Source organism: Marmota flaviventris, chromosome 17 (genome assembly GCF_047511675.1).
Source record: "Marmota flaviventris isolate mMarFla1 chromosome 17, mMarFla1.hap1, whole genome shotgun sequence".
Classification (NCBI taxonomy): Eukaryota; Metazoa; Chordata; class Mammalia; order Rodentia; family Sciuridae; genus Marmota; species Marmota flaviventris.
Window position 1 is genome coordinate 20,887,737 of NC_092514.1, and position 21,295 is coordinate 20,909,031.

The 21,295-nt window shown below is 37.6% G+C and overlaps 1 protein-coding gene across 2 annotated transcripts in view; it reads right to left on the reverse strand.

Annotated features, from left to right (window-relative positions):
- Map2k4 (mitogen-activated protein kinase kinase 4) overlaps nucleotides 1-16,184 on the reverse strand; it is a 132,222-nt gene extending 116,038 nt beyond the window's left edge. The window contains exons 1-2 of one of the 2 annotated variants that reach the window (XM_071603013.1): nucleotides 16,049-16,184; nucleotides 3,084-3,116 (exon numbers count right to left, since the gene is read on the reverse strand). In XM_071603013.1, the coding sequence (XP_071459114.1) occupies nucleotides 3,084-3,116; nucleotides 16,049-16,163 (148 nt within the window). In that variant the 5' untranslated portion in view covers nucleotides 16,164-16,184. The remainder of the gene's footprint in view (nucleotides 1-3,083; nucleotides 3,117-16,048) is intronic. The other variant, XM_027954057.2, reaches the window with a different exon arrangement.
- Between the last annotated feature and the right edge of the window lie 5,111 nt (nucleotides 16,185-21,295).

The window sequence follows — 21,295 nt, forward strand, 5'->3', positions numbered from 1 at the left end:
ACTTTAATTTATAAAACAGAAGATCATGAGGTCTACAGTGGGTTTATTAAACTTCTCCACGAGTGTGGATGCCAAATTAAATATATAATCTCACACCATTTGTGCATGTAAATACGTAAGTCTCCAATAAAATTCCACTAACTTATTACAGGCAATTATAATAAACTGATTGGAATAGAGTGATATAACAATCTAAAGAACAAAAGCTATGTGAAAATCAAACAATGGGAAAAATTAATCTTTCAGAGCTTCCATTAATCATCAGAATCATCTAAAAGTAAATCTTTTTGATTTGTGATAGAGAATTAAGCATTTAAAACAGTATTCAAACTTATAAGACTTTAACATTATCTAATTTTGTGCTTAATGCCCTATCGTACCATTAATTTATGATACGTAATTATTCTTAATAAATTAAATATAAGTTTCTCTGCTAATTCTGGAATACCCCTAGAATAAAACTGGAGTTTCTGGAAACTAGAGTATACAGGGGAGAAATCACTTCTCTGATGATTTTTAAGAAATGAGTAACCTCTTATAACTAAGTTAATGTCTGCCTTCTAGAATAAACAGAAGGTTGTAGGCAAACATTATGAAATTGTACTTTTAATTTTTAAGCCATAAGAGCAGACAAGCCTTGTTTAAAAAAAAAATAGGATTAACACATATATAAGTAACTGAAAAGTCATCCTAAAGATAGATAATGATAGCTACACTGATAATATAGCTACCAACTTCATGCTGGCCATCCCTACCAGCTCCCTAACTCCTCCTCTCCCTGATGTGTGTGCTCTTTGTCCTGAGTCTTCCACTGAGGTCTGAGCCAGCACAGACAGCTGGGTGGGTAGGCCCTTTGCTGGATTTCTGAGTCAATCTCTGATTAAGAAAGCAATGATTGCACCGGGTACAGTGGCACATGCCTATGGTCCCAGCTATTCAGAAGACTGAGTCAGAAGGATTGCTTTAAGCATAGGACTTCAAGGCCAGCATGAACAACATAGCAAGAGCCCTTCTCAAAAATAAATAAATAAATAAATCAGTAAATAAAAGTTTAAAAAGCAGTTATCATCGGGCTCACAGCATGCCTTATGCTCGTACCCTCTCATGGAATAGCAGGAGCAAAGGTGCCCCACCGGGCTTTAGCTCCTAATCAATTTTCATGTAGCATCAGTAGCTAGATGCTTATAATCAATAGAGGATCAACTCTATTCCACAATACTGTAATCTGCTAAGGCCAGGTACCTATGGTATTCATCTTTTGTTCAAAAATCTCACTTGCTAGATGGTTCCTAAGTGTCTAAAATGTGCTTCAGAAATGAATAGATATAACTGCTGAATCCCAAAAGCTTGAAAAGAAAAGTAGGAGCCTCATAAAGAGGAGAGGAAGAAACTAAAAGGAAAATGTGAAAAACCAGGACAAAGCAGTGTGAATAGAGTTTGAGCAACAAAGTGGAGATGCACATGCCCCTCCCACATGATTATGTTATAGTAGGTTCTGCTATCTCAAGCCTCCTTGTTAGAGTCTTCCAAATTTATCAAAGCAAGCAGCATTGCAAATCTATCATTCCTACAACAAGGGGAAAAGATAGAACCATTTGGAAGGTCCAAAGGCATTTTTAATCTATTTAGAGTTATCTGCAGAAACTGTACACATTTTTAAAATTTAACATAATTATTTTTTTCCTGTTTTATGTACAAAATACAACTAAGTTAGAGAAAAGAGAAATAGTATGAATAGAATGTTAAATTTTAGAAAAGTCAACCCTTTTTTCTTGAATTAGAATTTAAGTCAACAAAAGTTAAATTGTGTTATATACAAACAGAAATATTTTGTCAAAATGTAGATAAAAGCTAAAAATTATCAAATTGTATTAAAGTTAAAATAGCATAAATAGAAGTTGTAACTTCATTACATATATATAAATATCATATTCATAGGACACTATGGGCAGGAAATCATGTATTATTTTTAGTTTATTATTTAAGGAAGAGAAAAGTGATAAGAATGGACCGATTAAAATCTGTGACCTAGGACATAGCTGCCTTATCTCTCATTTATTATATATTCACATCATGGGTGTAAACCATTCAAGAAATAAATTTTTGCTCACTATATTTCAAAGGAAGTCACAATGGTCAACCACCAAAACTAAGCATTTTGATGCCATAAAAAAATTTTTTTAAACACTAGAAATATTTTTTTCTCCAGATTAAACTTTTCCCCCTATGAACAAATTTACTAAAAAATGATACATATCAAAGACTGGTCATCATTCTTTCCCAGACCATAAATAAGCAGAAGATAAAATCACATACACTATACTTTAGGATATTTTTATGTTAACTGAAAAGTAGTCTCCTTGAGATTTTTTTAATATTTTTTAGTTGTAGTTGGACACAATACCTTTACTTTATTTATTTTTATGTGGTGCTGAGGATCGAACCCAGGGCCTCGCACGTGCCAAGCGAGTGCTCTACCGCTAAGCCACAACCCCAACCCTCCTTGAGATTTTTTTAAACTGTACTTTATATGACTAAGTTTAAGGTCCAAAATGCATTTGTTTTAACTTTACCTACACTGCGTTTCTATAGAAAATCTATTCTGTATTCTTTCAAGACTAATGTCCTAATTCAGAATGATGGGAACGGGAAAGAAGGAAGAGGGAAGAAAAAAGTTTTGTTTAAGAAAAAAATTAAAATGCATTAAATGTTTTTTAAAAAAGCAAATTTTAAAGCACAATATCTTTGAATGTAGTTAAATAATTTCTGCACCACCATCTTAAAAGTGAAATTTCTTCAACTTACAATTTAAATTACAAAGCCTGAATACTGATTATATTTTTCTATATCTATAAACATCTATCTGAACATCTATATACATTTTTTTCCTAATTCAAGTAAAAATAAGACCAATTTATAATCAAAAATATAACAACACTGGGTGAGGGAATAAAATGAAAAATGGAAGCTCTTTCCATGTAAATTTACCATGGTTGGTTAGTTAAAACAATAGTGGACACATTCCCAATACCAAGATGGATATGAAAAAAATAAGTAGCATAATATCAAAATTTGTAGCTTACTTTGTGCCTTTTCACAGAAGTTTATCTGAAAGCCTAAAGTAAAAGAGATAAGTTCCAGTTCATTTACTGTAAATCAAACAAACCAAAATTAGAAAATGACACTGTATTTCTATGTTACATTTTGAATAAAACTAATTCAAGAAAAGTTCAAATCACATTACCCCCACATTACAGAGACAATGATAACACTGGGGCTCTTTTGAATAGATGTATCATATGGCTCTGAAATCAAGTTTAAATTGTGTCACAATGTCTAATCTTTATCTTCATATCTATTCAATAAAAAGAGTAGTCTATTTGCCCTTTGAAGTTTCAGATAATTCCATAAATTTCTGCAATATTTTCATCCTATGAACTCAATTACATTGTTATTTTACTAACTCAAATTATTAATTTAGAAGCACCCATGATAAATCACCACTCATGGTTCAAGTTTTAGTAATTTATAAACTATAAAATTTTTAACACAGATAAAGAAACATTTATTTCCAATCAATCAGCTGACTTCAAATGATAAAACAAAAACTACTGAAGAGAAGCTAAAATTATCTACAGAAGAAAAAAAAAAAAAACTTTGCCTGATAATAAGGCAAAGTAAGTTACAGGGGTTTAAAAAAATATATATGAATTTCCACTTAGAAACATGCACACATTTTCCAACAGGACCTGGTTATAACATACATACACTAAATATAAATTTAATTTTTATAAAATGGACCCAGTACAATAAGCCATTTAAAACAGAAATCTTTACAAAATATTGTTTTATTCCCCTTGTTTATTGAAATGTGGTTTCTTTAGTCATCTACTTATGCTTGTGTTTATTACTGACTTCAAGGAACAAAATGAGGAAAATCATTTAGTCTGTGTTTACACAAATTCAATGAAAACACATAGGAAAAAGAACCAAGACTGAAGGAAGGATATTTTTTAAGTAGTCCTTCCCATCCAATTACCAAAATTCTTAGGATTCTCAGAAGAGCCAGCTACCAATGATGATGTACAAAATTGGAAAAAGCTATCATTGATGATGTACAAAACTGAAAAAATGCTAATATAGCCAAGGTTCCTTTGATACACCACAAAAATAACCCACTGCTGAGTACCTACCTAATCATACAAATGACAAAGCAGGAGGAAATGGGAATGGAAAGACTTCATGGGAAAGAAGTCCTGCTGGCAAACCTGAAAGGTAGTACACTTGCCCATCTCTCTACCCTAAGGTCAATATGCTTCCACACAGAACATGCTGCAGAAAAATTCAGGAAGAAAAATAAGAAACTCAGGGGTCTTTACACTAGTCAACCAGCCTCCCAAAATGAGCAAGGTACAAGTCAGAAGGAAAGGGTTCTCTGGAAGCAACAGTGGGAGAGAGAGCAAAGGAGATTCTCCACTAATCTCAGAAACAAGACACTCTCCCCATTCCATTAGAAGAAAGGAAAAACTCACCTCCCACAACAGGAAGACACTAGGGAAACACTGAAACAATCTTAAGGCAACAGTTAATCTCCTCTTTGTAACCCTAAATATGGTGAAGAGTTGCTACTAAGAAGAAAAAAGAAATGGTAAGAAGAGAAATGAATAAAATAGCAATATAATTGGCAAATAGAGCAAGAAAAATAAACTTGAAAGGTATATGAAAAAGCAGGAGTTGGAACAAAATGTAAAGTTGTGCAAAGAAAAAGTTACAGAATAAAATATAACAAATACAAAACAGTCTGGGATTGTGGCTCCGTGGTAAATCTGCTTGCCTAGCAGGTATTAGGGCCTGGGTTCCATCCCCAGCACTGTAAAATTAGATAGAGACAGAAGAAGTTTTCTTATATGTGACTGAAAATGATAGATGTCACCAATTATTACTCTTAACACATGAGAAGCTAAGCCCAATATATACTAAAAACCTGAAGTTCTGTCATCAGTACAAAATCAATCCAAATAGCTAAAGGGGAAGGTGGATTGAAATTCTTAATGCATAACTGTTAACTCACTCTTTTTTACCTGATTATGGATGAAGTTACCTACTTCATCCATAATCAGGTAAATCCACTTTGAGTGGATTCTGAGGTTTCATACAGTCACCTCTCTGCATTATTCCTCACTCAGCAAAGACTTGATAAGCAGCAAAACAAGAGCTAATTAACCATGATGGTTCACCATTTCTTTGGTAATTCCATGACTTTTTAAAATGCACATCAATTAAATAAGGTAGAAAGAGCTATTTTAGGCAGATCATTTTATACTGCTAAAAGATTGATTGATTGATTTATCTGAAGAAGTCAGAAAGTGCTTTCAGCACAAATTTGAGAAAGTGCCAAATAGCTCTACTAGAGCGTGTGAAACATAGTGGAAAGAAAATGGTGAGGAAACATTCCAATATCCTCAACTTTACAAAATGCAAGTTTGTGGCTATGCTACAATGACCGCTCACATTCATTCACATGGTTTCAATTTTTAGCTTTCCCTTATCTCCTAAATTCTCTCTTCCCATTCTACATCTCTGGGAGTGCTAGATACCAGTTTAATCTTGTTGATAATAACTGATTAATTTTCAAAGTTTTGTGTATCTCACACTGGCAAGTTGTCTGTACAGTGGGACTTAATTATTTTCCACTTCAATTTCAATGAGTTTTGTTCATTTTTTCTGGCGCCAGTCAAGTTTAAGTAAATCCTAGATCATTCCAAGAATAAATACCAAGACATATAGGACAAAATGCTAGTAAGCCGAAGAAAGAAATAAAGTTATAACTATGGAAGTTTCTCCTCCTTTTTCTCTCCAGGTCTCTCACACCCTCTTTCTTGTCCTCCTCACACTTTTCCTTCATTCTCACTCCTCTTACCGCAATTCTGAGTTCCCTTAACTGGCAACAATCTGAAACTTATAATTTACTGTATTTATCAAATAAATTAAGATAGTCCATAGTAGTTTAAAAGGCTAACAGCTCAGTGCATAGCTGGGTACCTGGCGCAAGCCTGTAATCTCAGCAACTCGGGAGGCTAAGGGAGGAGGATCATAAGTTCAAGGCCAGCCACAACAACTTAGCTAGACCTTCTCTCAAAATACAATAAAAATGACTAGGGGTGTAGCCCAGTTATGGTACAGCACCCCAGGGTTCAGTCCCAGTACTGAAAAAATAAAATTATAAAAGATTTAAGTGTGTATATAAATATAAGGCAAACAGTGTTAGAAAACAAAATGAAAAGTGTCAGACCAGAATTCTATTTTCCAACTGAGTTACTTAAAAGTCATTTCACTGGAAACTAAATTTCATTTCATTTGAGCCGTAGTTTTTCTCATTTATACATAAAATTACTCTCAGACAATCTTAGAATTTGAAAACTGTGTGTCTAAATCTTGCTTTTGTAATGGCCCTTTTGGGATTATGCAGTTATCTCTGTTCCCCTTCCTCTATGGTGGTAGTATTACCTAGTTTGGGACAGAACATTAAGTGGTTTCCCACCATCTCCATGGTTCCTTCTGATTCCCTGGACATTCTGGATTTTTATGCTAAAACTGCACTATAAACTACACTATGAACCTACACTAACATAAAAGAAAGCAGCTGCCTTACTGGGACATGCCCTTAGATTATGCTACATAATCTTCCTTCTGTCATAATGTAAATAGTGGTTTGCCACCTTCCAACTTCAACTTCAAAATTCTGACAGGTGCCTTTCACGGCAGCTACCCATAGCATAGCACTACAGCCCTAATATCTAGCGAGTTATGTAAAATTGTCCTATATTTGTATTTTCACTGTACTTAAAGTGAGTTCCACAGGTTTATTTCCTGATGGTTTTTTGCTTTTTGATTTCCTTGCTTCAACTTTCTAAACCTTTATCAAAAAGCAGCCTGCCCAATATAGTGATTTCGGGTTGTTTACCAATCAGAGCCAGTTGTTATTTTACAAAATACTAATCAAATCCTTTCCACATTTTTTAAACTCAGGATTTTATTGTCCTTATATGCCAGCTCTTCTTCTCCCTGTGGGAAATGACTACCTTATTTATTCTACCTAAACAACACCATATTGTCACTCACCCCTGTTTCACGACCCTAGGGATGGACACCCCACTCTAGGTCTGTGATATTATGATAACATATTTATTAGTTTTCATTACATGATTTCTTGCTCTAAACTAACCTCCCAAAGCAGGTCATAGAAGTAAATTCTTTTCCTCAAGGGAACTCTTAGAAACTCTAATCAGCCCTCACCTTTCTGTCCTGGATCTAGCCATAAAGAAATGCTCTGACCTGGGTTACGGGTGTAGTACAACAGTAGAGCACCCAGGCAGCATGTCTGAAGCCCTGGGTTCAATTGCTGGAAGGAAGAAATTAAATCTCTGACCTACTCTTAACCTACTACATTAGGTCATAAGACCCTCCTTATTCCAGAGGGGTCCTGCCCCATAATCTGGAGGGAGGAATGTTGCAGGAAAAGGCCAAGATGAATGCTAAAGCAACAAGCATTGCTAGGTTTCCCCATCCAATCTATTAGCACTGATGCTAATGAAACCTCCATAAAAACACAAAATGACAGATTTCAGGAGTTTCTCGAGAGCCGAAACATAAAGGTTCCTGGAGAGTGACCTGTAAGCTCTAAGTTCCTTCCTTCATGCCCTACCCTATGCATCTCTTCATATCCTTTTAAACATGTTTCCCTAAATTCTGTTCAGATGCTCAAACAAATTAATTAACAAGAGGAAGGGTTTGTGAGAGCTCCCAATTTTATAGCCAGTGGGTCAGAACCACAAAAAACCACCTGGGCTTTTGACTAGCATCTAAGAGGAAGTGGGGAAGTCTTCAACCTATGGTCTGACATTATCTCCAGGTAGAGCTATCAGTATTTAACTGGAGGACACCCAACTAGTATCTGCTGCTGCAGAATTACTTGCTTACTGGTGGGGAGAAGTCCCAGTATCTTTTGAGGTCACAGAATTCTTCTATATTGATTGCTATGATATGAGAACAGAGGAAAAAAGATGCTTTATTTGACAGAAGACCTCAACCATAACTCCTCCTAGACACAGCCTGGTGTCCTAAGGATGCTAACAAAATGAAAAAGTCAATACTTCTCTGTGACAGGAACCTAACCCAGATCCCAAGGAAACTGCCAAAAACATCAGAGGAGTCACACAGTGTCACTTATTTTTTAGCCAAGACAACAATAAACAGACACAGACATGTCAGATATACATACTTATTAGAGAAAAAAATACACACAGAGAGAGAAATATGTCTGGCAACACTTGGTTCTTCTTCTTTTTTTTTTTTTTTTTAATTCTGTTTTGAATGATTTTGAGTAAGATGAAACACAATAAAGCTTGAAAAAGCTCCTGCAGTATCTACTTAAGTCCTCTTTCCCATGGTGGGGAAAGATGTGTTGTTGTTAAGAATCAAGCTGTGTATGATGTAATTGTTTTCTTCTTTCAAAGCCCATCTTGAGTGGTGTTCACTACTGACCAATGCTCCCTTTCACTGTGTAGCCAGTTAGGCCAATCTTATGACTCCTTGCCCTTCAATCCTTTCTGCAAATTGTGAGCATCAAATCAGGTAATGACAGAAAAAGAGCTATGTCCATTGTTAGTTTCACATTTAAAAAAAAAAAAAACTCTGAATTAAACTCTCAGTCTTGCTAAGAGTGTGAAGAGACACCCAAGGACTTTCTGGAGCTAGACATGACCATTAACAGAGACAGTGATCTACCCAGATAACAAATTTAGTCAGAACAACAATATATGCTATTAACCTTTATGCTAAATGGGTTCCTTTTATATATTATACAGTGTTAAGAGGATTTTATTACCTACTCTGACATCCTGGACTAAGGCCTAAATCAAGACTTCTATTTACTTGTAGATTCTCAATTAAAATGTCTCTAAATTCAAAAGGTCACTATAAACATTCCAGCAAGTTTAGAACTCTAATATAAAGGAGCATCAAGAAGTACCAAGGCTTCAAAATCAACCCAAATGGTGCCTGCTTCCTTAAAGATTCTCTCCCTGATAGAAGCCTAAAATAATCTCTCTCATCTCTTCCTGTATATGTACCACTGTGGCAAAGATTCTTTCTTCAGACTTGACTGGCTTAAATGATTTAGAGTTCACTGTGTATGAACCTACAAACAGTAGGAAGAACAAAGGTACCCGTCATTCAGGCAAGTTAAAACCCACCTCTACTAGAGCACATTATTTAATGTAAGCATTGATTGCCTAACCTATGAAAGGGACTACTTTACTAACCTATGTCCAACTACTCTTAAAGTGTGGTTGTGAAAATCAAATCAAGTAAGGTCAGAAAAAAAGATCTATGGCAATTGTTAGTTTCTTTTTCTGTTTTTTTTTTTTTTTTTACTCTGAATTAAAGTTTCCCAGGTTGTTTAATGTAAGCCATCTCCCAGAAATTACAAAGAAGACTGATCTGGATAATATAGGATGGAGTTGATTATTATATTCAGACTCCTTAAAATAAGGAAAGCCCTCTGGACCCAAATCAATCTAGCTCTCAATTTTGGAAGAAATCGACTGAAAGAAATGTAGTATAAAAGAGAATGACTCAAAAAACAGGTTAATATCCCTTCTTAAACAAATTTCAGCATGCATTCACTCTGATATGATACATTATAGAAAAATGTAAGGGAATATGTATTCTAAGAATAAGTTGTTTTTCTTACCTGCTCTCATTAAAATTAAAACAGTCTCATTTTAAGGGAATATAAGAGAAATCCAATATGTGCTTTGAAAAAGGACTAACTTGCTAACCTGAACTTGTAGCAGGTTATGCTAAATAGCAAAAAAAAAAAAAAAAGGATGCAACACAATGGGAAAAGTCAGCAATTTCAGGATTTGAAAACTCGTCACTGCACAATTCAGTTCTTTGACCACAGAAAGTGTAAAAGTAGATAAACATACCCAAAGAGATACGGTGTCATACACACGTACTTTTCTTTTTGGAGACAGGGTCTCATTATGTTGCCCAGGCTGGCCTTAAACTCAAGATCATCCCACCTCAACCTCCCTAGTAGCTGGGACTATAAGCCCATGCCACCATGCCCAGCTTATATTTTGTATATTACGGGGAGAAAACATACATTGATTTTAAATACTCAATTTTTCTTAACAGATACACTTCAATATAGTTTTATGTGTGTGTTATTTAAGTAGAATCAAGTTATTATGCTTTTACTTAGGCTGATATACATAAAACAATCAGCTGAGGGTAAATAGGTAAGGACTGGACAAAAAGCTTTCAGTTATATACTCAAGTTTAAGACCTGAGAAGAAAAAATAAGAAGAAAAACTGCCTACTTCAGCACATTAAGGGATTCTGAGGCACGTACAACACATACTTTGTAGCCATTTACTCTAACAAGTACTTTTATAAATGCCTCAGTGTTTTTCAGAATTAATTATAGGTACTAAGTATTGTAATCACTTTAAGAAAACTGACATTTCTCAGTCACCTGAATAAAGTTTAGGAAAAGGCTTTTTTTTTTCCCTGCTTCAAGCCATATACATATATAACACAAACTTTTTTTTTTTTTTTTTTTTTTTTTTGGTACAGGGGATTTAACCTAGGAGCACTTTACCACTAAGCTACATCCCCAGCCCTTTTTCCTTTATTTTTTTTACTTTGGGACAGGGTCTCACTAGGTAACTTAAAGCCTTGCTAAGTTGCTGAGGCTGGCCTTGAACTTGCAATCCTCTGGTCTCAGCATCCCACTCCAATGGGATGACAGGTATGTACCACCACATTCAGCACTTGTATCAAATCTTTATGAAAACTTTGCTTTAACATTTACATTTTATAAATTTATTCTTATATTTACTTTATAATAAATTTTACTTCTTATGTTTAAAAGAACTTTTAAATCCATTACATTTTAAATGGCTGGCGAATAAAGCAGGTAAATACATATCTAATAATGCTTATATGTTTATAACTATTTTATAATTTTCAAAGCAATTTCACATGCATTAATTTAATAATGCAATTCTCAAAACAGTCTATAAGTTAGGTATTATCTCTAGATATGTTAATTTTTCAGTTCAGAAAAGTGAGAGAGGGCTGGGGATGTGGCTCAAGCAGTAGCGCACTCGCCTGGCATGCGTGCGGCCTGGGTTCGATCCTCAGCACCACATACAAACAAAGATGTCGTGTCTGCCGAGAACTAAAAAATAAATATTAAAATTCTCTCTCTCTCTCTCTCTCTCTCTCTCTCTCTCTCTCTCTAAAAAGAAAGGAAGGAAGGAAGGAAGGAAGGAAGGAAGGAAGGAAGGAAGGAAGGAAGGAGAGAGAAGTTTCCCCAAAGTACAACTTGTACACAGCATGGCAGTTATCTGTGCCTAGGTTTTCTGGGTCCAAATCCAGTGTTCTCGCCATTTCAACATCCTTTTTTTTTTCTTAAACATTACTACCTGCAAGGTAAAGCTAGCTACTGGTGGAGAAAGGTAGGACCCACCAATAATTAAATTTAAATTTAAATTTAAATCCAGAAGCTGTTAAACTATCAGCTAACTAGAATATGCTATTTTCCAACATGTCAACAATAATATTAATATCATGTTCTATACATGAGCTCTCCTCAACTGAGTTTAACTGCCCAGTATAGGAAATCTGCTTCTCTTCACATGCTTCCTACTAAATGGCTAAATTCCCTGGGCTTTTGAATTGCCACAATAGAAAATTCAAGCCCTGTCTAGAAAAGTTCTCAAATGTAACAAGTCTATCCCATGCTTTAAATTTACCAAATTTTTTTGGATTTAAGAATCACACTAGCTAAGCAAGGTGGCACATGCCTATAACCCCAGCAGCTCAGGAGGCTGAGGCAGGAAGATTGCCAAGTTCAAAGCCAGCCTCAGCAACAAAGCAAGACTCTGACTCAAAATACAATATAAAAAGGGCTGGGGACGTGGTTCAGTGGTTAAGTGATCCCATTCAATCCCCAGTAACAAAAAGTAAAAAATAAAAAAGATAAAGAATCATACTATCACAGAGTAATCTAATATTAAAAAAAAAATCTCCCAATTAAATCTACTTGATGACAAATTGTTAATGAAATGTTAAGAATTAAAGCATAGCTGGGTACAAAGCTGCATATTTGTAATCCAAGAAGGTTGAGGCAAGAGGATCACAAGTTCAAAACCAGTCTGGGAAACTTAGTGAGACTTTGGCTCAAAATAAAAAATAAAAAGGGGTGGGGATGTTAATTCAGTGGCAAAGCAAAATACCCTGATTTCAATCTCTAATACCAATAATAATAAGCATATGTCACAGTAGCTTATTTGAGTATTTTTTTCCACAAATGCAAACTTATCCTAATGTCAAATACATTTTTATTAAACCATTTACCTATTTTGGTAAAACAATCTATATTGTTGTAGTTTTAGTCACCCAAGAATCAAAGTATAAAACTATTAACTTGTAGAGGATGAATGTGTTTGTGAATGGGTATGAGAGGAAAAAAAGAAAAATCAGGATCAATGAAAATAATCAAATGTATGAGTGATAACAAAATCAACAACTACTCTCCATCATAAGGAATAATGGGAAGAATGCTAAAAGGAAAAAAAAAAAAAAAAGCCAGATTACACAAAAAAGTAACCAAATGATGTTATGAAGCCAAACTCACCATAATTTCCCTTCCAGCCATCTACACATTAAAAAAAAAAAGCATAGCAAATTTATAACTAGACTTCTAATTCATAACATTACAATCATTTGAGAATCCTCAGAAGATATGGAAAAGACAGAAGATCTGGAGTTTGCAATAGAATAAAGTCTCCTCTAGAATATTCTAAAAAAGAAATTGCTCAATAATGAAATTAACAGATTAAAGAGAAAGGTAGGACCAACTAATAATGAAATTTAAAACACTTCTCAAAGTACCTGTGAGGTAAGAATTATTCTTGCCTTTCCAACTGAGACCCAGGCTTGGAGAGATTTAAGAACCTTGCCTGTACTAACAAAAAGTTTAAATCCTGGCAAGAAGATACAAATCTAGGACTCCAGAGCTCTGATTCTTCAGTACTATGATGTAAAGAATACAATCCCAACTTGGATCTCTCTTGGACTACAAAATGTAAAGCCACAAAAAACTACAGAGATATCCAATACCCACCATGGCATCCATCACACAGAAAAAATGTCCAATATCTGTTAAATGAAATGTATTCCATACAACCCACAACCCTGCTGGCTGGATGGGCATGGTCATGAACTCCCAGAAAGGCAGCTTTGGATAGCAAGTAGAAGAAGGTGGGTCAGAAGGGAACGGCAGTACACCAAAACATCTTTCAAGGACCACTATGGGAAGTTTGATCTAAAGCCAGAGGAGGAGAAGTCAGGAGCACTGGTGCCTGTAGTCTCAGCTACTTGGGAGGTTGAGGCAGGATGATCAGTTTAGCTCAAGAGTTGGAGGCCAGCCTAGGAAGCATAACAAGACCAGGTCTCAAAAACAGATAAATAAATAAATAAAATAAAGCCAAAGGAGGTCAATGGTATATAATGTACGGGAAGCTTGGTTCCAATGTAGAAAAACAAGTAAGACAGATATCTTCATTGGTACCTAAGCTCAAGTTTTATAACTTGGGATTGGGCTAGACAACATTCTGAGAATTTCAAGCAATTCTCATTCTAAGCAATCTAAAGAGGTTCAAGAACAAGCTACAGCTAGCATGTTCATGCACTGATCAAAGATAGACACAACACTATTTAAAGAAAATTCAGGGGCTGGGGATGTTACTCAGCAGTAGAGAACTTGCCTGGTAAGCGTGAGGTCCTGGGTTCAATCCCCCAGAACAAAAAAAAAAAAAAAAGAAAAGAGAAAGAAAGAAAGAATAATAATTCAGGAATAATTCAAAGAGAGGTCTGGGGCCTTCCTCACCCTTTTAAAATGGGTTTAGCTTATTCGATAGTTCAGATTACTGGATTATGAAAACGCAGAGGTAAGGGAGGAGAATGAAGAATATCAGAATAACTCCTAACCACAGGACTTATTTTCAGTTCCTAGAACACTTCAAGTTCTTCCCTGTTTTGGAACCTTCAAACTCATTTGTTCCCTCTGACTAGAACCTCTTCTGTTCTCCCCACACAGGCCATCTCTTAACATCTTAACAAGCCAACTGCCCTCCTCTATTGTCTTTCATCACAAAACCCAGCTTATTACCCTCATAACACTTTCCTCAATTAGCAATTTTTCTTATTTATCTGTATATTGTCTCCTCTCCTCCATCTTCACAGGAGGGTAAGCACTATGAGATGAGATAGTCAGATTCACTCCTCTCTATATATTCAGGACTCAGCACTAGAGTACTATGATTAATTCTCAACAGATGCTCAATAAATATTTTTTTCGAACAACAAAAATGTATACAGCTTTTTCAAGCTATCAGCCTCCCCCGCCCCCAAAAAAACACTCAAATTTAAAATATTTTACCAGTTTTACAAGTCACTCATTTCAGACAAGCCATACAATCCTAAATCATCATTTTGCTGTTTCATTTCCCTCTACCATCAACTACACTGTAAAGCTGTGAGATCAGGAAAACAATCTTGTACAGTCTGCATAACCTGCTATGCAACATAGTGAATATCCAATAACTAATTCAATTTGAATTAATTAGCTTAGGGCCTACACAGAAAGTGTCCTCTGAGTTCTGACATCATCCTGTCTATATATCATTTTTTTTTTTATGAAATACTATGGGGAGGGATATAAAGATGAATAAAAATCCTGTCCCTGCTTCCTGAATCACAGCATGCTTTCATAAACACAAAAGATTCAATAAATCTCTGTTGAACGCTAACTAAACACAGTAGCTCTTTAGGAAGAATATGATCTAAAAGTAACCAAGTTCATACTGACTACCAAACATAACCCCATCGATTCTGCTAATAATTCAACATAAGTAGTTCGCTTAAGTTGTCAAAAGATGCCTAAGTCTCTGTTTTAAAAATAGCATTACTACTATTCAAAATTTCCCAGTAAACTTAAGGGTTTAAACTAATGGGCTCAGGCCTGGTATTTTTCATAACACCCCCCCCCCCACCCCGTCAAGAGTCATACAGAGCAAAAAAGCCTTTCCCAATGGGAAAAGCCATTAATTGGAAGAACTGCCTCAGATGTCCAGATACTATCATTTTGACCTCTGTCTTTCTACTTCCTGTTATCTCTCCATTTAAACCGAATTTAGTCTTCTATTTTTATCTTATTTTCTGCATGCAATGCTAACACAGAAATCTAACCTGGAACAAATGCCCCCCTCCCTCAGGCCAATGGCTAGCTACCTACCTTACAGGTGGCACAGGACTGAGCACCCCCCGCCCCGCTCCTCCCAGAGAACAGACACCCTGCAAAAGTTTGGAAACGTAGGTTCCAACAGCCCCGTGAACCCCAGAGGTCAGCTAGGTGGTCTGGCTACAGCTGCGCCCTGGCGAGAAGCAAGATGGCCTTGAGCTGGCCCCACTGCGGCGGCGGGTAGCCGCGCTGGGGCGGCGGGGCCGAGGGGCCCCCGGCCTCGGACGCCGCCGCCTACCTGCGCGGCCGCAGGGACCCGGAGCCAGGCTCGGCAGCACCTCCCACCCGCCTCAAGTCCTAGCCGGCACGTTCCCGGAAACCGGGGCCAGCGGGCGCCAGGTAAGCGGCCACCGCAATCGGGGCGACCGCGGGGGCGGTCCCGGGCCAGGTGGGCCCCGCCAGCCGGCGGGGAAGCGAAGCAGGGCCGAACGGCAGAGCGCAGGCAGAGGCCGCGGCCGGGCCTTCGCGGGTCGAAGCCCGGATCCAGGCCCGACCCAAGGCGGCCGACAGCGAGGCGGGAAGCCCCAGAGGAGGCAGCGAAGGAGGCGCGGAAGGCTCGGAAGGCTTCCTCAGCCGGGTCCGGGGGCGTTCGCGGCCACTAAGACAGGCCGCGACGACGCCGACGGCCGCGCGAGTGGGCCAGGGTCTCAGCGCGGGAGCGTTCCTTACCCTGCATGCTGCTGACGGCCGGGTGGCCTGGCGCCGGGGACCCTACGGGGCCCGGGGTGCCGCTGCCGCTGCCGCCCCCGGAGCCGCCGCCGCCGCTCGGGCTCGGAGCCGCCATTGTTGGGAGTGAGGAGCCGAGCGGCGCCGCGGCGGCTGCAATGCAGCAAGCTCGGCCTCTCGTACCGCCGAGGGCGCGGCGTGCGCCGCCTTGGCCCCGCCCCCAGACACGCCCTGGTCACGCCCCCACGGTCACGCCCCCGCCGGAGCCAGGAGCAGAGTTCCCTGCAGAAGCTGAGGTGCAGGACTTGATACGTCCCAAGTGCCAGGGGCCTGAAAGACAGGGCAAAGATCCTGAACCCAGGACTGCGGGCCCCCGAAGCCTAAAGTAGTTCGCAGAATCAGACGTGTGTGCGCATTTCAGGAAAAAAGAGTGTTCATAGCCTTCCCACAGAGTTCTGTGACCCCAAAAGTTTAAAAACTTCATGGAATCTCAGAACCCAAAATTAGAATAGCAAAGCTGAAAAGGAATCTCTGAGTTCAGTCTTCTTGTCTAGTCTCTGCTACATCATGTCTAGAGAGTTAATCTAACTGTAGTTTCAGTTTTGTCCTGCCTAATATCCCAGCCTCTTTCCCGGCGGAGGCGAGGATTGATAACCAAACTGCTGAATCAGAGACTACATTTTAATAATTATACCCAGGTAATTTATATACACATTAAAGCTTACTAAACATTATCATAAACATCCAAATTCCCTGACCCCCCCCCCCAAATATACCCCTCAAAACTGAATTCCTAACTCAAATCCTCTATGCCTCATAAAATCAGTCATAATCATTAGCATAAATTATATTAAATGACAGCCCCACCCCAATAAAAAAAAAAAACAATATTAGGTTTCTTCCAATGCTTTGCACAGAAACTGACTTTAGGAATTCAGCCATCAAAAGCAGAAAAAATAGTTCTTTGTGAAGATAGGGATTTGTGGGCCAACCACAATGTAATTGGAATGATAAAGACATGGGTTTCTGGAGAGAGGTGTCTTGCCTATAATATAATGACCAGCTAACCTACATTCCAAGGACTCTAAATCATGGAACTGAATGTTTCTGCCCTTTGGAAGCATTGTGCAATGTGTACCAGGACCTCCTCAAAACTCCCCCATCCAGACTTTATCCAACACTAGAATCTCCTAAAAGTATGTTGGAAACATGTCCTAAGTCCAAATAGCCCTGCCTTCTTGCTCCAAACCTAACCTCAACTGTGACCTTGATTGCTTGGATCCTAACAGTAGCTATTCATGACTTAGGGAAGTCAACTGGATACAAAATAAAGGCAAATTGAAGATGAGAATGGTTAAGTGTGCTAAATGTAGAGTCCACTCTTCTCCCAAGGGCCTGGCTGAAAAATATCTCCAAGTCTGGATTTTTCTAAACTTTTCACCAAATCTCTATCTGAAAATCAATAGCCAAATTATGCTTATTGGTCCTGAGACATAGTAAATGTGAAGTCCTTGAAAGGGAAATCATATCAGAACCCAAAGGAAAAGTTCCCATCCAGGTTGTTCAGCATAAAATCCAGGCTAAATAATCTATCTACTTCTTTAGCATAATGCTGTTGGAAAAGAAGACAACAAATGACAAACAAAAGGAGAACTGTGATGGATTCCTAACACTGTCTCCTATTAAAGTTCAGGTTAAAAGGCAACTCTTTTTTCTTTTTTATGGGGATTTATATTTTAGTGCTGGGAGGAGTAAGTATTAAAAAATTGAATGAAATACTTCTTCCAAAACATCAATATAGGGCTGGGTTTGTGACTCAGTGGTAGAATGTTTGCCTAGCATGTGTGAGGCCCTGGGTTTGATCCTCAGCACCACATATAAATAAATAAATAAAAGTATTGTGTCCACATACAACTAAAAAATATTTTTTTGAAAAAAAAAGCATTGGGGCTGGGGATGTGGCTCAAGCGGTAGCGCGCTCGCCTGGCATGCGTGCAGCCCGGGTTCGATCCTCAGCACCACATACAAAATAAAGATGTTGTGTCCGCCGATAACTAAAAAATAAATATTAAAAATAAATAAATAAAGCATCAATACAACTGGACAATGATTAGAAAAGATAGATGCAGAACTATAAGGAAACTCCTCCCAATACAATAGTTTCCTTTGACTTGACTGCATTGGCACGAACACAAAAGCACCAACAGCCCCACAATTTGCTGGCAATAGTCCCAAATATCATATTCTTTCATCACCAGACTCCAGAGGCAGGATGATCAAGTACCACACAGTTTAATTGAGCAGTCTTTGGATAATTTATTCTAATGCCTGTTTAGACTGTCATCTAAACATCACTGTGGTGTATCATCTAATTTCTCATTTTTGTTTCCTTGGGGTCTGCAGGGGTTCTAAAATGTGGCTTGGGGAGTTTTAGTCTTCGCACCCCCATAAGAACCAGACCATCCTACCCCATTGTTTGATATGATAATTGATATAGTCACAGTCTTTAAGGGCCTATGTAAAATCCTCTTTTTCAATTTAACTATTTATTTTACAGTGCAGGGCCTCAAGCATATTAGTCAAGCCCTCTACCACCAAACCAATTATACATACTTCTTTAATAGAAATTTAAATTTCCATATTTAATAGTATTCCCTTAAGGCAATACTAGAGATTAGGCAACTATCAGAAAATACACACACATGTATAATGGTTTCTAATATTGTTTTAGATTATGTATAAGTAGTTCAAAAGGAATTTAATCAAATGAGGAACACATTGACCTGATGCAGTTAAATGAACATAAATGAGAAAACATGTTAGTAGCTGGGCATGGTGGCACATGCCTTTTATGACAGCGGCTTGAGAGGCGGAGGCAGGAGGATCCTGAGTTCAAAATCAGCCTCAGCAACTTATCAAGGACTTAAGAAACTTAGTGACACCCTGTCTGTAAATAAAATATTTTTAAAAGGGGTGGGGATGTGACTCTGGGTTCAATCCCTGGTACCAAAAAAAAAAAAAAAAAGAAAGAAAGAAAGAAAAAGAAAAATTTAAAGTTAGTGACAAAGAAATCTAAGAGAAAACATCCAATCTAGCAGATTCATTAAGAGAAGTTGAATTAAAAGAGCCATATAGAAGTATTTTCTACTAATACTTAATGCTGGATTTGCAATAAAACTGACAGTCTTTGCATTGCTGATGTTATTATAAACTAGTAAATGAGAACCAGGAATAAGAATCACTGATTAAGCCTGAATTTGGGAAAAACCAAGAAAGGACTTTGATTTGTTTGAATTCATGAAAGCCTTAAAAGTAGGTGATTTAAAATTCTATATTCACATTTCCTTATATATTTGTGTTTTGTGTTTGTTATAAATTGTGTCCCCCTTCCCAAAATCATTTTCTGAACTCCTAACCCCAATACTTTAGAATATGATTATATTAGATAGGGTCTTAGAAGAGGTACTTAAGATGAAATGAGATTGTAGGAGTGGGCCCTAACCCAACCTAACTGGTGTTCTTATAAGGAGATTAGGATACAGACACACACAGAGGGAGATCTGGGTGAAGAAACTAGGGACAGATGGTCACCGACAAGCCAGTAAGAGAGATTGCAGTAGAAACCACCCTACCAACACCTTGATCCCAAACTTTCAGCCTCCAGAGCTATGATCAAATAAATTTGTGTCTAAGCCACACAATTTGCAGTTCTTTGTTATGGAAGCCCTTACAAACAAATACTGCACATAGTTCAAAAGAAAATGAATTATTTAGAATAAGTTTAGTCTTTTAGCAATAATCATACATCAGAGAGTGGAAGGCAATTAGGCAATATGTATCAATAACCAGGAATATCACTGTTACAAGAAATTCTTGAGATCCCTAAATGAGCCTGAAAGCCGAGGCTCTGTTAAGTAATGATTTTTCCTTCCCACTAGAAAGTAATGGAATAACAGATTTATATCATTGCTAAAAGCAAGACATAGCAAAACCAAAATGCCCTGTCCTAAAAGAGGCTGCAGATCAAGAATAATGTTTGCATGCTCCCTGCTTAGGGGTCCTTTGTTGAGAATGCTAGTTTGCTTGTTCATTTTGATTCATGTCTCAATGGTTAGATTGGGTATATTTTTCACTTCTCATTCCAACTAAAGCAAAAGCAATTTATAAATAGATTTCACCTTAGGACCCCAAATTTCAGCCTTTGAGTAAGTAATAAGAGTCAGATACCACTCTGTGGATGAAAGAGCCACCAGATGTTTCCCTGTAAGGGCTCAGCAGTTAACTTTGAGCAAAACTCATCTGTCCACACCCAAATCACCAAAGGCTCAGGACCAAGCCATCCAACAACTGAGGTTGCAGCTATAGGCAAAAGGCTATAAGCAATGCAGTATTCTGAATATCATTTGAACATTGTATTTAAGTGTAAATACAGGGCAGGTGAGAAGGTTGACCCATTTCCTGCCATCAAAAGAACCAGTTCCAACTGGAAACACATAAAAGGAGATATTATTAATTTTTAATACCAATAGTCATACATGCATATAAAGATTTATAGGCATATGTTTATCACAACATTATTTATAAGAATAAAAGAATGGGCTGGGTGTGGTGGTACATACCTGTAATTACAGCTGTTCAAGAGTCTGAGGCAGGAGGATAACAGGTTCAAAGCCAGCCTTAGCAACTTATCAATGCCCTAAGCAATTTAGACTCTGTCTCAAAATCAAAAATCAAAAAGATGTGGGGATGTAGCTCAGCGGTTAAGCATCCTTGGGTTCAAACCCTGGTACCAAAAAAAGAACAAAAGAATGGAAATATCTCACTTTAAGTCACTACCAACAAGTGAAAAGTAACACGGATAGTGTTAGCCTTGTTCTGACCAGATACAAATACATTTTGAAAGGATATAATTTTATTCTGCCAGAACTACACCCACAACCTGGCCTTGTATTCTATATTCTGTTGCTCCAACTTCACTTAAAAAGGGTGCAGTGGGGTTGAACTGCAAGCCCGGATGAGGTAGGAGGATCTCAAGTTGGAGGCCATTCTCAGCAAATTGGCCAGTCCCTAAGCATCTTAGTGAGACTCTATCTCAGTACTTCTTTTCTTGGTATGGATATACCACATTTTGTTTATCCATTTGTCCATCAGTGGACATTTTGGGTTATTTTCACTTTTTGGTTATTATGAACAATGCTGCAATGACCATTTGTGTACAAGTTTTTCCATGGACCTGTGTTTCTCAGCTCT